Below are 15,895 nucleotides of genomic sequence, written 5' to 3'. Positions count from 1 at the left end.
CCATGAAAAAAAAGGAAAATTTACTACATACTAATTAATTTATTTAGCCGAAAACATATTCTTCTTCAATTTTTTATTAGCTGCGCGTGAAAGGTGGGGCCGCGCTGTAGTGAAAAGGTGACGCCGTTCTCTATGGAGGTTGTGAGAGAATGCGAGCAATCAAGGGAATGTGAGTGAGTCCGCCGAAATGAAAAAGACCTTTTTAGTATAACTTTAACGGGATTGACCGCATGATTAACGGCGTTAACTTAGCGACCCAACTGAAACTCACAGGCGGGTACTTGATTGCGGTCGCCCCTTTCCCTCTCTGCTAAAAAAGAGTTTGATTGGGGCCCAGCGATGCACCAACGGCTAGTGGCCTAGTTGGCGGTGATTTACACGGACACGGAGGCAACAGAACGCCGCGTCACCTCTGGAGCAATGCCAAAAAAGCGCTAGCAAAATGAAAAAATATCCATTAATAAGAATATTATTCTTGTAACTTAAATTTTAAATATATTTTTTTATTAATTTAAATTATAATTTAATTTAATAAATTTTATGTTGTGATATGATTGAAATAAAAAATGAGATATATGATGATAAAATTATGAGATATTTAAGAAAATATATTAATATTAGAGTTTAAAAATTTTAATTAATTATATTATACTTATTTTATTATTATGATAAAATTTTTATTTTATTTTATTTATAAATATAAATTTTATGATTAAATTACGTTAAATTTTATGTTATTTTTTTTTATTTTAATATTATATAATTATATAATTTATATATATATTTTAAATTTATATATTTATTATAATAAAAAAAATTCGAACAATGTTGAATTAGATATTCCTTTTTTATTTTTTTACTTAAAAATAAAAAATAAAGCCAGTGTAGACAGTAGAGGGTGGGCTTGGCGATAAAAAAAAGCTTGAGCGCCGATTGTGGACCGTGAATATTCATTAAATTACAATAATCTACCGTATTGCCACGGCATATGCTTGTCAACTACATAGGCGCCGAAATATAGACGTTGGCCCACGCGACTCTCGTAGAGTTGATGGGAGCGTTTTTCACTTTTCCTTCCATTAATTGTCAAGCTTATGGCCCACCTCATTTTACGAGAACGCCACCGGTGGGACCCACGTTTGCCATGGGGTTGCGAATCTGTAGATTCCGAGCCTTCTCGAGGGTATTTTGGGAAACTAAATGTACTTGACTAAACCTGTGATGCTGAGAGACTGGACGGGTTTGTCTGATCGGAGCAGAATTTGGTTAAAATTAAAAAATTAAATTAAATAGAATTAATTTAATTTTAAAATTTAATCGATTTAATTTAATTTTATATTATAAAAATTTTAATTATTTTAATTTAATTTAAAAAAAATAAATTAAATCGAATTAAATTAAATTGTAATTTATATACTTGAATTAAATTAAATTGAATTAATCGATTTTTAAATTGATTTATTTTTATAAAAATTTTATAAATTATATTTAATTATATATATATATTAATTATTTAATTTCATTGATTAATGATTATTAGGTTCAAATCAAAGTTAAAGTTAGATAAAATAACTTAAAAATTAAATCTATATTAAAAAATCAATCAAAAATCAAACCGATCAATTTAAACCGAATCAAACCAAAATAAAGGTTCAGTTTGATTCAATTTTTCACCATTTCAATTCGATTCGATTTTTAAAATTTACGATTCGATTTTTATAATTTAATTGTATTCGATTCGAACCGAATGCGTACCCCTTGCCTCTGACCAGTCCACCAAGAGATCCAGGTTGACCAATTTTATTTTGTTTTAATATTTAATTGGATTTGTTTTTTTTTTCATGTTAAACATAATAATATATTTGATTAAAGGAGAACCTCTTTTGGACCCCAAAAAGTATTAATAATCATTATAATGATTCATCATTTTCTTGTATTGTGCTTCACATCTTTACTATTGCCTACCCTTTACCATTGCCTAACTTTTATTTTTTAAAAAAAAATATATAAATATTCTTGCTTTATATAGATATGATTTTAATTGTGGTACTTTATCCCTCTTTCAAGGCTTCAAATATTATTATTATTTTTGTAACACCCCTGATTTTTTATATATTATTATTGGAAGCTGTGTGGTTCCACTTTGATGCTCTTTTCTAGATGTGAATTGAAGACTTAGAATGAACTTTAGAAATTTGAAAATTCCAATGGATCGAGGTTTTGGCTATCCCCATTGTCGGGCATCGTTCGAAAGCGAATCAGTCGGAAGCAAAGGTAAACCCGAACCTTGCTTTTTCGCAATTTTCTAGTGCTTAAATATGATTAAAAATCCATAAAATATTCGTGGTAGCTTAGAAAATTATGATTCTTTTTGCAATAGCTTAATAATATTGCTAAGGACCGTGGGGCAAAGTTTTAGAATTTTTAGAGCTTATTTGGGCAGTTTTTGCAAAAATGGTCAATTATAGGGACTAAATTGAAATTTTACATGTTGTGATGGATGATTGAATTGGTGGGCCCAGGAGGGGCTGTGTGATGTGATTGAGTTGTGGACATATGGATTGTGAATATAGAAGTGTGTTTTGAGCCCTTTTGCAGGTTGGGTAGGTCCTAGGTATAGGGGAGACTCTGCCGGATTTTCGGCACGACTTAGGACGTATTGGTCTTTTTCTTTGTTTGTATTGAGTCAAATTTATTAAATGATTGTAATAAAATTATCAGGTGAGCCGGGACAGCCTTCTTCCTCCGCCCAGCCGCCACAGTGATTGTCGTCAAGTCTGTGAGTAAAATATTAATTTTAATTGTAATTTCGATATTATTATATGTTCAGCATGCCCATGCATCACTTATATACATATAATTATGTAGTTAAACTCTAGGCACGATTTATGTTGCATTGATAACTGTTAAAGTGCCATGAATGTTGTTGCGATAATTTGGAGCAGTGTGCGTGCGTTGGCGTGCGTGTGATGTGGTGTGGACTATGGATAGGACGGGTAGTCACGGCTTGAGTTCTTCGATGGGACCCGATCCTTCGAGGGGTAGTCACGGCTTGAGTTCTTCGCTGGAACCCTCGATTTGGTTATTAAGTGGAAGTCCGAGCTGAGTTCTTCGCTGGCACCAGGTTGGATTTAAGAGAGCTGTATAGGGGATCAGCTCCCATATATTATGATTGATGCTACAGGGTGCGTGAGTGCTCCAAATTACCTTTTTGATGCTATGATGTGAATTTATTGCTGATGTTGCATTTCATTCCACAGGTTGCATTAGTTTTAGATAGTTATAGAGATTATGGTTAAAATTGATATTTTACTCTCTGAGTCGAACGCTCACTCCTGTTCAAAAATTTTTACAGGCCACAGGAGGATATTTTATTCTGGGTTAACCTGCTTTTCTACTTCGCAGGTTGTTTATCAATATTTTGTATAATTTTATTTACTCCTAGAATTTCCGCATGTGTTAGCAGTAATTATTTGAATTTGGTCTGTAATATTATTATCATGTTGGACCTGTAAACTTAATATTCTATGTCTGTTTGATGGATTGGATGAGGGAGCTGAGCTCCCATTTCTTTTATGATGCTATGAGTATGTGGAGGGTGAGCTGAGCTCCCCAATTGAGTATTATTATGTTTACAGGTCCGGTGAGTCGAAAACTCCCCGTTGGGAAGTCCATTTTATGGCCGGACTCTGTCCGTTTGTTTTCTTGAATTTGGGCCCAAATGGGCCTTAGAGTTGGGTTAATGAACAGTTAGGCTTACTACGGGCCTCGGGGGCTTTAGGCTGGCCCAGGTCCTAGTGCCGGTCCGGCCCATAGGTTGGGTCGTGACAAATGTGGTATCAGAGCTTAGGCTCCAGATTCATAGGGAAAAATTATCTAAGTGTTGGAAAGAGTCTACTAGGAGTCACATGCGGAGTATAGGATTCTGTTTCGTCTTTTCCTGTAATTCTTTGTTTCTAGATTCTACGTTATACCTCGGGAAATATAAGATTACCTCAGTTAGTGTCTTGATTTTCGTGGAGTACACAGAAATGTGAAATAGAGTTAGTAGACATGTGAGGTCTATCATGAGGATACGTACTCCAAGAAATGTTATATTTTTGTCAGTATGGGTTTAAATGGTGTGCCCATTTCGTGTAAGGCACGAGTACATAAAAGTGAGTCTTAAAAGTACAGTTGCCCTAGATAAGGATGAGGATACCACTACTGGCAGTCATCAGTAGATGACCCTGTCAGAATAAGTTTGTGATAATAGAAGATTCAGGAGAGATAAGAAATTAGGAGACCTAGTCTGTCAGGACGTATCGTAGTAACTATACAATGTTCTCGATGTCTGCTCTGTAAGCTGCAGATTACAGTACCGACATGAGATTATTGTGTAGAGCTGCGTGCATCCCCGTGGTGCTCCATAATGAGGGTGTTTGAGATGGCTTCTGTTTTGGTACAATTACGCGAGCGAGTTCTATATTTGCAGAGGAGTTGGGAACTCCTGGTTAAGAGTCTAGAGTTAGAATATTGAAAGGTCACAGTTGGGTGATAACTAGAGTCAGTGACTCAGTTACCCCAGCATGAGCTAGAGTTACATCAAGAGTTTCCATCAGACCAGAGGTTTCGGACTAGTTGCAAAGTAAAGGTGACACTTATAGAGTGAGAATAGTATACCTTGTGTGTATCAGTATGGAATAAAGTACAACTCTACTACCTAGAGAAGGTCGAAACTATGAATTGATGATTTATAGAGCTATGATATGATAAAAGAGTCATTAACTTGACATGGTTCTGGCAAGGTGGTAGATGTAGTACCTTTGTTGCAGCAAGTTAGGATATAGTCCTATCTTTCAGAATGGATCAAAGGTTATTATTGATAATGATGACTTATGGAATAGTGTCCCAGATGGGACTGTAGAGTGTGGTAAAGAGTAGTTGGCTCGGGTATCCTGGAGAGGATACAAGTTCCATTATAGGAATCATATATAATCAGATCATGATGGATGTAAATCCTTTGAATTGGATGACAGGTTTGGGTGCCCGGAATCTTAAGTTTTGGCTAGTTGAGTAAACATGGAAAATAATAATAATAATAATAATAATAATAATAATAATAATAATAATAATAATAATAATAATAATAATAATAATAATAATAATAATAATAATAATAATAATAATAATAATAATAAAATTACTACAAAATTAGTTCTCGAGGTAGTAAGGGTATTATGTAAGCTAAAGGATAAGAATAGAGATCATACAATAAAAGTATGACTGTAATTTGCTGAGTTCCTTTCTAATTTCAAATTATTCAAAACAATAGTATAATCTAATTATAATAGTGTTAAGAGTAATAAATTAGTGAAGATAAATCACAGAAGGCCAATGGATAAAGAAAGTGCAGAATGAAAGTTTGGACAATTGATTGCAGATGCAATATAATCTAAATGCTAGTGGAAGTACTAGCTAGAGTGGTCAAAGGACCAAATCTGAGTAGCACAGACATATGATAACGCGATAAAAACTCTGAAAGATATAGTTAGCAAGTACAGCTATTATGTTAGGAAGAAGAATGGAACCAGGGATAGAATAGTCAAATTCTATTTTGGGTAAGACAAAGGAAATAAATGAAAGGACAACCTAAAGAGCGTATAATAAAAGGAACAAAGTTAAGATATAGGATAGGCTAAGTGTTATTCTTGGCAAGGAGAATGACAAGGATGGAAAACCCAAAATGGGACCACATTAGTGAGAAAAGTGATGGAGGTATGGAATACAATAATAATGAGTAAATGTTAGAAGGTGTGCGATGGTATTGCGGACTACCTAAATAGGTAGAGAAAGAGAAGGTAGTAAGCAGTAAGTTGAATAAAAGTCAGTCTAAGGGATCAAATAGGTATGATGAGAGGAAAAGAATGATAGATAATGACACATAGGTTTTAGGTTAGACTTTTGAGATAGTGAGAAGGTAGTTAGAGGTTCGTTATGAATGTCAGGCAAACATTTTTAGTGTGATCAACAGAATCACTTTGTAGTGAAGCAATAACGACAGGACAATAGTAGGGGTAGAGCGAAAAGTGACAAGTCTGGATGGTTATAAATCACTAGAAAGTTCAAGGATCAAATTAATGACCCTAGATAAGGGTGGAATTAGTGTTGGAAAAATTTATTAGTGAGAGAAATCTTTCAGAATCAACAAAAGTTAAGGGCACAATAAAAACGATGATAGATATGAATCATAGGTCGAGTATAAGTAAAGTTAATAAATTATAAAATATTATGTCAAGAAGGAAAATGGTACAGTAAAGGGTTCATGCGGATGATACCTTATAGGTAGAGCATAATTGTGCTAGGAGATGATGAAATTTGGAGAGAAAGACCAAGAAACTTAGGTGAAACGTTATAATATGACAATCGGGTGTAGTTGAATATAAGAGGATATTTTCTTTTTTCAAGTTTAGCTTGTGCTTTTGGTTCTAGAAGGTTATATAAGGAGCAGACATCGAGTCAAGGAGACCTAGTTATTGAGAGTTTGGTAGGCACAAATTCATACATAATTTCTGATATGAGAATGACAGTAAGTGCATACCTAGTATTAAGTATGAAAGGACGAATGAGTAATGACAGAGTTAAATTGAGTTAGCTACTAAGGCTTGCAATCGTTTTAAACTATGAGTTGGAGGAAATACTAATTGTGGATGAGTTTCAATAGATGAAATTATTGCTAATGGGTAATTTGAGGTTGAAGTGTGGAAAGTTGTGGGCAGTATATGTGATTATATTAAGGAGAATAAACACGTGAAGTATCTTATTTAGAATTAAGGCATGACACACATTTCCCACAGCCGTGTTAGTTCAGATGGAATTTATAGTTTCTGGAGCTCCTATCCATCCAGGATGAGCAATTTCCTACTAAAAATTTGGTAGGGAATGATAATGTTCGATAGTTAAGTTGGGAAAGGGGTTACAAAAGCAATTTTCTATGGTTAATTATAAGTGTTACAAAAGGTGAAGAATGTCTTTGGTAGGAGAAAATCGTAAGGTTAGAATCCCCGAAGTAATGGAACTAGTAATCAAGATAAGACTAAGAAATAAAAAGAAAGTTAAAGTTGATGATGGGATAGACATCTTTGAAGGAAAAGGTGTAAGGATGAGATAGGACTAAAATTAAGGAATAACTACAGCAGGTTGAAAAGATACCAACAATACCAAAAATAGGAAAAGGGAAGTGGATAAGATGCAAAGGACAGGAAGAGAGCTCGATAGAGTCAATTATAATGATGAGGATAAGGAGTGTCTAACCATCACTTTGTGTTAACACTACCTATGAGCGGTGAAGGATACAGGTGTCTTTATGTAACGCCTTCAGAGTTGGCCTAGGGTGTGTTTTGATGCGGAATGGAAAAGTAGTGGCTTATGCTTCAAGGCAGCTGAAGAGGCATGAGCAGAACTATTCCACTCATGATTTGGAAATGGCGGCTGTAGTATTTGCACTAAAAATCTGAAGACACTACCTATATGGTGAAGTGTGCGAGATATACACCGACTATAAGAGTTTGAAGTACATCTTCCAATAGAGGGATTTAAACTTGAGACAGAGGAGATGGATGGAGCTTCTGGAAGACTATGATTGCACCATCCGGTACCACCACAGGAAGGCCAATGTAGTAGCAGATGCTTTAAGCAGAAAATCTTCTGGCAGTTTGGCGCACATTTCAGCAGAGAAGAGACCGTTGATTCAGGAAGTACATGAGTTGATGGATCAAGGTTTAATCCTAGATCTTTCAGATGAGGGGGTCTTGTTGGCTCATTTTTGGTGAGGCCGGACTTGCGAGATAGAGTTAGAGTTTCCCAGCGAGACCAACAATTAATGAAGATCATAGAAAGAGTACAGCAAGGTGAAGGTGGTGAGTTTGGATTTGCCAATGATGGCGCCCTAGTGCAAGGTTCTAGGATATGTGTGCCCAATGTGGACAACCTCAGGAATGAAATCATGCGAGAGGCACACTATACACTGTACAATGTCCACTCAGGTTCCACCAAAATGTACCATGATGTGAAAGATAGTTACTGGTGGAATGGCATGAAGAAAGACATAGCAAACTTTGTGTCCAAGTGCTTGACTTGTCAGAAGGTGAAGTTTGAACACCATAGACCGTCAGGGAAGCTGCAAGAGCTCCCTATCCTAGAATGGAAGTGGGAAATGATTACTATGGATTTTGTGACTGGGTTGCCTCGTACCACGCGAGGATATGATTCGATATGGGTAATTATAGGCCGTCTAACCAAATCAGCTCACTTCTTGCCTGTAAAGACTACATACTCTGTGGCAGAGTATGCCCGGCTCTACGTTCGAGAAATAGTCAGATTGCATGGAGTTCCTGCTTCCATAATATCTGACAGAGGGCCCCAGTTCACTTCTCGGTTTTGGAGAAAGTTACAGAAGGCACTTGGCACACAGTTGAACTTCAGTACGGCTTTCCACCCTCAGACGGACGATCAGAAAGGACAATCCAAACACTGGAAGACATGCTTCGCATGAGTGTTTTGGATTTTGGAGGTCAATGGGATGAGCAGCTAGCTTTGGTGGAGTTTGCCTACAACAACAGTTACCATTCCAGCATAGGGATGGCACCCTATGAGGCACTATATGGAAGGAAGTGTAGGTCTCCTCTGTGTTGGACGGAAATGGGAGAAGCGAAGGTGCATGATGTAGACCTAATGCAGTACACTTCAGAGGTAGTTCCTTTAATCAGGGAACGATCTTGACTTTCAAGGCGAGAAGAGTTATGCAGACCCCAGATGGAGGGATGTGGAGTTTGCAGTGGGCGACTATGTATTCCTGAAGGTTTCTCCAATGAAGGGAGTCATGAGATTTGGAAAAAAGGGCAAGTTAGCACCTCGCTATATTGGACCTTTTGAGGTTACGGATAGAGTTGGAGCAGTTGCCTACCGGTTGGAGCTACCACCCAACCTTTCTCACGTTCATCCCGTGTTTCACATCTCCATGCTCAGAAAATACATTCCAGATTATTCTCATATACTACAACCAGATGTAATAGAGCTAAAAGAGAACTTGACATTTGAGGAGCAACCTGTAGCCATAGTGGACTACCAAGTGAGACAGCTAAGATCAAAACAGATTTCTATGGTTAAGGTTTTGTGGAGGAGCCAGTCAGTGGAAGAGTGCACCTGGGAGTCAGAACGGGACATGCGTAGCAAGTACCCTTATCTATTCAATGTGTAATCATGTACTTTATTCTGCCTTGTGTAAAATTCGAGGACGAATTTTTTTTAAGGGGGGAAGAATGTAACACCCCTGATTTTTTATATATTATTATTGGGCTACGTGTAGGTATCCTCAATTTGCGAAAATTCGACAGTTGTCCGGATTTGTGAATTTCCGGCCAGACAGACCAGCTACCGGAAAAGTCTCCGAATTGGATCGAGGTTTTGGCTACCCCACCATTGTCAGGCATCCCGAGCGTTTTCCCGAAGTCGGAATCGGCAAAGGTAAACCCGAACCTTGCTTTTTCGCAATTTTCTAGTGCTTAAATAGGATTAAAAATCCATAAAATATTCGTGGTAGCTTAGAAAATTATGATTCTTTTTGCAATAGCTTAATAATATTGCTAAGGACCGCGAGGCAAAGTTTTAGAATTTTTAGAGTTTATTTGGGCAGTTTTTGCAAAAATGGTCAATTATAGGGACTAAATTGAAATTTTACATGTTGTGATGGATGATTGAATTGGTGAGCCCAGGAGGGGCTGTGTGATGTGATTGAGTTGTGGACATATGGATTGTGAATATAGAAGTGTGTTTTGAGCCCTTTTGCAGGTTGGGTAGGTCCTAGGTATAGGGGAGACTCTGCCGGATTTTCGGCACGACTTAGGACATATTGGTCTTTTTCTTTGTTTGTATTGAGTCAAATTTATTAAATGATTGTAATAAAATTATCAGGTGAGCCGGGACAGCCTTCTTCCTCCGCCCAGCCGTCACAGTGATTGTCGTCAAGTCTCTGAGTAAAATATTAATTTTAATTGTAATTTCGATATTATTATATGTTCAGCATGCCCATGCATCACTTATATGCATATAATTATGTAGTTAAACTCTAGGCACGATTTATGTTGCATTGATAACTGTTAAAGTGCCATGAATGTTGTTGCGGTAATTTGGAGCAGTGTGCGTGCGTGCGTTGGTGTGCGTGTGATGTGGTGTGGACTATGGATAGGACGGGTAGTCACGGCTTGAGTTCTTCGCTGGGACCCGATCCTTCGAGGGGTAGTCACGGCTTGAGTTCTTCGCTGGGACCCTCGATTTGGTTATTAAGTGGAAGTCCGAGCTGAGTTCTTCGCTGGCACCAGGTTGGATTTAAGAGAGCTGTATAGGGGATCAGCTCCCATATATTATGATTGATGCTACAGGGTGCGTGAGTGCTCCAAATTACCTTTTTGATGCTATGATGTGAATTTATTGCTGATGTTGCATTTCATTCCACAGGTTGCATTAGTTTTATATAGTTATAGAGATTATGGTTAAAATTGATATTTTACTCTCTGAGTCGAACGCTCACTCCTGTTCAAAAATTTTTACAGGCCACAGTAGGATATTTTATTCTGGGTTAACCTGCTTTTCTACTTCGCAGGTTGTTTATCAATATTTGTGTAATTTTATTTACTTATAGAATTTTCACATGTGTTAGCAGTAATTATTTGAATTTGGTCTGTAATATTATTATCATGTTGGACCTGTAAACTTAATATTCTATGTCTGTTTGATGGATTGGATGAGGGAGCTGAGCTCCCATTTCTTTTATGATGCTATGAGTATGTGGAGGGTGAGCTGAGCTCCCCAATTGAGTATTATTATGTTTACAGGTCGGGTGAGTTGAAAACTCCCGTTGGGAAGTCCATTTTATGGCCGGACTCTGTCCGTTTGTTTTCTTGAATTTGGGCCCAAATGGGCCTTAGAGTTGGGTTAATGAACAGTTAGGCTTACTACGGGCCTCGGGGGCTTTAGGCTGGCCCAGGTCCTAGTGCCGGTCCGGCCCATAGGTTGGGTCGTGACAATTTTTTTTTTTTTTTTTTTTTTGGAGGGAGAAGGGGGGTGGGGGTTGGGGGATGGAAGCTTGTTTCCACTTTGATGCTCTTTTGCCCTGTATGTAAATTGAAGACTTAGAATGAACTTTAGAAATTTGAACATTAATGTAACCAAAATTTCAAGCTTGATGTGATTTAGAAAGGGAGTTTTATCACTGCTAGATGAAGCAAATGGGTTGATCATTTCACAAGATTTATCAGAAAAGTTTCTGTTACACAATAACACTACTATGCTAAAGAAACATCAAATACACTAATATTTTTAGTATATTCAAATTCAAAATCTTACTGTTCTAAAGATAACTTCAGTATATACAAATTACTAAAACAATCATCCAGGTAATAGAGAAATGGTATATATGTATGCTTGCATTGAGTAATTCATCAATAATGTGTAAGTTATTTTGGGCTATGAAATAGGTATCTCTATTATCATTAAATTTATTTTATCAAAAGAAAAAAGCATATATAGAAATTTAATAGATGCTAAATTTGATGAATCGTAGCCATACAAAACAATTAATAGACTTTAAATTGTAATTGGATGAAAGAAGAAAGTTTCAAATTCAATAATTTAAATTTAAGTTCAACAGAAAAATTACAATTTAACAAATAAAAAAGAAATTGAGAAACTATACAGCAGGCATATCCTAAAATAAAAAAACTCCATATCATTCATGACCCAATTAATGTATCCGTTATTTTAATTATATATATATATGTATATATCTTAATTAATTATATGCAATTTTATATAAATATTTAATTTAAAATTATTAGACCTAATAAAGTTCATTAAATATATATTTTATTGTTACAATAATTAAATATTTATTTTATGGTATAATAAATAGTCATAAACTCTAAAAAATATCTTACCCCTTTATTAATTTTTTTTGAGATAAAAATTTCATTTTTTTATAATCACAAAAAATGGTATACAATAATTAGAAAATTTGGTGAAACTTGGGACCTAATTCAATAGAATACATTGAAAAACAAAACCTGTCAACATGAGAACAGCTCAACCCCTCACCCTCCAATAAAATGACCTCCCTGTTCTCTGTCTTCTCTCATTAGCCTTTTGGTTCTCTGTCTCTGTCTCTGTCTCTCTCTCCCCTCTCTATTAGTTAGAGATATTCAACCACACACAGCCGCTTCTTCTTTTCCTTCCTCATCACTCTCCTCTTCTCTGTCCTTATATATACTCACCTTTCACACAAGGTATAGAGAGACTCCGTATATTTCAGTCTTAGACTCAAGGGAAAAGATATAATAAATAAACACACCATTAACACAATAATGGAGGTCTCTTATCTGCCTGCTGGATTTCTCCTTATTTTGTCTCTATTTGCTGTTCTTGTTTCTGGGTCTCGAAGAACTTTACCTATTATATCATTTGATGAAGGGTACACCCAGCTTTTCGGGGATGATAATCTGGTGGTTCATAAAGATGGCAAGAAAGTCCATTTATCACTAGATGAAAGGACAGGTCCTGTGATTTTTTTTTTGGGTTGTAATATTTGGTATTTGGGGTTCGTTCTTTTTAATTATATAATTTTTTTCAATTTTTGATTTTTGAGCAGTTGATTGAAAGTTTCTCTGGGGCTGTGAACAGGGTCTGGGTTCGTTTCTCAGGACTTATACTTTCATGGCTACTTCAGTGCTTCTATCAAGTTGCCGGCAGATTATACTGCTGGAGTTGTGGTTGCTTTTTATGTGAGTAATCTGATTAATAAACTTGTTTATTCAACAGTTTTGTGGTCACATTTGGAAGTTCAAAACTCTGATTGTGAATCAATCAAGCCCAAACTGATTTTTCTTTAATTTCCCACTTATTTGTTCTTTTCACGTTGATAATCGAAGTTTTTTGTTCTGATTTTACCAATCAAACTCAGATGGATTTTTTCTGTAGTTTTGCCGATTTCTTACCATGCTAATTTGTTTTTTGGTCTTGATAGTATGATCCAACCATGGCGACCTGATGGTTTTTTTTTTTTGCATGTGTCAGATTATTCGTTTATTCATTTATTTTTAACCATCAGATAAAACCAACAATAGCCCATAGATTTTTTTTTTTGGATGATATCCTTTTAAGGCTACTTTTGAACTCCATCCTAGGAAAACATTATGTTAATCAACCTCACCCTTGTTAATTTCTTCTTCGTTATTTCACTGTTATTCTTATGATCGCTGATAAAATTCAAATATTTGATTGTTATAGATGTCGAATGGTGATATATTCCAGAGTAACCATGATGAGATTGACTTTGAGTTCTTGGGTAACATAAGAGGCAAAGATTGGAGGATACAGACAAATATTTATGGTAATGGTAGCACCAGCATTGGCAGAGAAGAAAGATATAGCCTCTGGTTTGATCCCTCTGATGATTTCCATCAGTACAGCATTCTCTGGACCGATTCCCAGATCACGTGAGTAAAAATCCACTTCACCATCTTTGATTTCTGCGTTTGTTCAACTTTTCACCTACTTTTCACCTTTTCTTTTCTTTGTATTATTTGTTATAACCACTGCTATTTAGAAGCTGTACTACACTAGTTTATCAATAATGAGTTCACGTTATACGGTATGGAATTTACTGCTTTACGGTATGGAATTTACTGCTTTAGGGCGTTTTGATGTTGATGCATCTGTTCTAAGGTAGAGGAAGAGTTTCTTGTTTTGGGGAATTAGTACAGAAAGTTTTCTGTTCGTTTGTCTACAATTACACGCTCCTGTTTTTATCAAAATCAGTTTTCTTGTTTAAGCTGTAGCTAAGAGTTGGCTAATGCTTTGTTTGATTTATGAGAAGAGGGTGGACAAGATTAGAGCTTTGATTGTAAGTTCTTTCTCTAGTTTAAGAATCTACAAAATGAAAACACTGATGTGATGGAGCCCTGAAGACTTTAACTCTAGAGATTATTTGATTTAATTTATCAGTTATATGGAGGACCAAAACAACAAAGAATCTTTTTAGTTAGGTTCGCAATCTATTTTCCCCCTCCTTTTCCTAAGTTTTCTGTGTTGCTAATTAAGGGTAATGGTATTCTTGTTTGTATAAGAACAAACAAGAATGATGACAGTTGTACAAATAATTAATGGAATTTTTTTTTGAATTAATCTCCATTTATGTTGTAACAATCATTCTAATTCTGTGTTGTACATTTATTTTCCTCGATAGATTTTATGTGGACAATGTTCCCATTAGGGAGGTGAAAAGAACAGTATCTATGGGTGGTGATTTTCCTTCCAAGCCAATGTCTCTGTATGCAACAATATGGGATGGGTCTGATTGGGCTACCAATGGAGGCAAATATAGAGTAAACTACAAATATGCACCTTATGTCACCAAATTCAGTGACTTTGTGCTACATGGATGTGCTGTTGATCCGATTGAACAGCACATATCAAAATGTGATATTGCAGAGAGTTCTCAAGCAATCCCCACTGGTGTCACCCCATTGCAAAGAATTAAAATGGACAGTTTTAGGACAAAGTATATGACATATTCCTATTGCTATGATCAAGCTCGATACAAGGTTCCTCCATCTGAGTGCGTTATTAATTCCCAAGAAGCTGAACGACTCAAATCATTCGATCCTGTTACATTTGGAGGAGGCCGGCGCCATCATGGGAAACGCCATCGCCGGAGCAGATCAAGGCATCCTGAGGACATTTCCATTTAAGGAAGTTGCATCATCACTGCATAATGTTGGGGATCATTGTTATTTTGTTAAAAATTATGCTTTGATCTAGCTGGGGATCAGTTATTTTTTGTGAATAGAGAGAAAAAGCTTAGATTTTTACTGAGGGTCGTAGGGAGAGTCATTATATGGTTGATGATGGGGTGGGTGGGAAGCGGGGTTGGTATGTATGTGTATAGTTCCATAATTTTAGTTTTCCAGTTGTTTCTTTTATCATTGATAATGTCTCTTGGCTTTACGAATTGAATTTGGTGATGATTTTCTGTACTTTTGAGGCACCCTCGTGTTTTCAATGAATAAATGTTAGCATATAACGTGTAGTTTTTAGTATATATTTGGTTTTGCACCAGAATGAATTGCCATCGAGTATCTTGTGTCTTGTATGATGATTTATGTATGTTTTTTTCTTATATTCTTGTCCAAGCAAGCAAGAGCATAAGCATGCTCAGATTATGTTTTGAAAGTCCAGAGTTTGGGCCCCCCACAAGGTGTGCCTCTGCAATTTTTTAAAAGTCAAGACTTGTCAAGTTCAGAACACATTTTGTCAAGGGTTAGTTGGAGTACATATATGACAAGTGGCGACTGTAACTGGCTTAATGTTGGACTTTTTCGTAGTTCACAGGTTAGAAATTAGGTCCTGTCCTCAACCTGAAGGATCAAGCTTTGAAATTTAGCTGCATGTAATTAACTATAAATTATGTCACAGCTCAAGTACCTATTAATTTATAAATTAGTAAAATAGTTTTCTTTTTAAATGCACCTTCTTATTTCAATGTCAATGTCACAAGACTTGAATGCAGTGTTATCGTTTATCAAGTGCAGAAACTCTTGAAAATCGTTTTTAAAAAAATTATTTTTATTTATTTGAAACGTTTTTTCTTTCTTGAAATTTGAAAAGCAAGAGAAAAAAAATAATAAACACAAGGCATTTGATCATTGTTGGAAATAGAAAGTCAAGATTGAAAGATTAAACCTAAATTCATTTTTCAAAAGCTAAAATAGAATTCAATAATTTCAAGTAATTAATCAATTACATCCTAACAAATTTTTGATTTAGACGTAAGCTAACATCTAATTTTGTTTTTAATGTGAATTTT

At 35.8% G+C, this 15,895-nt stretch overlaps 1 protein-coding gene and 1 long non-coding RNA gene across 2 annotated transcripts; both read left to right on the top strand.

The window, feature by feature from the left end:
* Positions 1-2,414: 2,414 nt before the first annotated feature.
* LOC131174140 (uncharacterized) lies at positions 2,415-10,177 on the top strand. Its single transcript, XR_009144382.1, has 3 exons — positions 2,415-2,779; positions 9,347-9,504; positions 9,952-10,177. It is a non-coding gene; the product is annotated as an uncharacterized LOC131174140 (long non-coding RNA).
* Positions 10,178-12,164: 1,987 nt separating this feature from the next.
* On the top strand, positions 12,165-15,130 carry LOC110667582 (probable xyloglucan endotransglucosylase/hydrolase protein 28). Its single transcript, XM_021828476.2, has 4 exons — positions 12,165-12,585; positions 12,712-12,812; positions 13,318-13,526; positions 14,276-15,130. The coding sequence occupies exons 1-4, from the start codon at positions 12,396-12,398 to the stop codon at positions 14,778-14,780; spliced, it is 1,005 nt and encodes a 334-aa protein (XP_021684168.2). The 5' UTR covers positions 12,165-12,395; the 3' UTR covers positions 14,781-15,130.
* The last annotated feature ends 765 nt before the right edge of the window (positions 15,131-15,895 follow it).

Source organism: Hevea brasiliensis, chromosome 15 (assembly GCF_030052815.1).
Source record: "Hevea brasiliensis isolate MT/VB/25A 57/8 chromosome 15, ASM3005281v1, whole genome shotgun sequence".
Taxonomy (NCBI): domain Eukaryota; kingdom Viridiplantae; phylum Streptophyta; class Magnoliopsida; order Malpighiales; family Euphorbiaceae; genus Hevea; species Hevea brasiliensis.
This window is presented reverse-complemented; position numbering and strand designations above follow the sequence as displayed.

Bases quoted from the DNA above. Each gene is read 5' to 3' on its own strand.
- LOC110667582 (XM_021828476.2), top strand. From the start codon at position 12,396: ATGGAGGTCTCTTATCTGCCTGCTGGATTTCTCCTTATTTTGTCTCTA. The intron at 12,813-13,317 runs GTGAGTAATCTG...TGATTGTTATAG, and splicing joins GAGTTGTGGTTGCTTTTTAT to ATGTCGAATGGTGATATATT. The intron at 13,527-14,275 runs GTGAGTAAAAAT...TTTCCTCGATAG, and splicing joins TGGACCGATTCCCAGATCAC to ATTTTATGTGGACAATGTTC.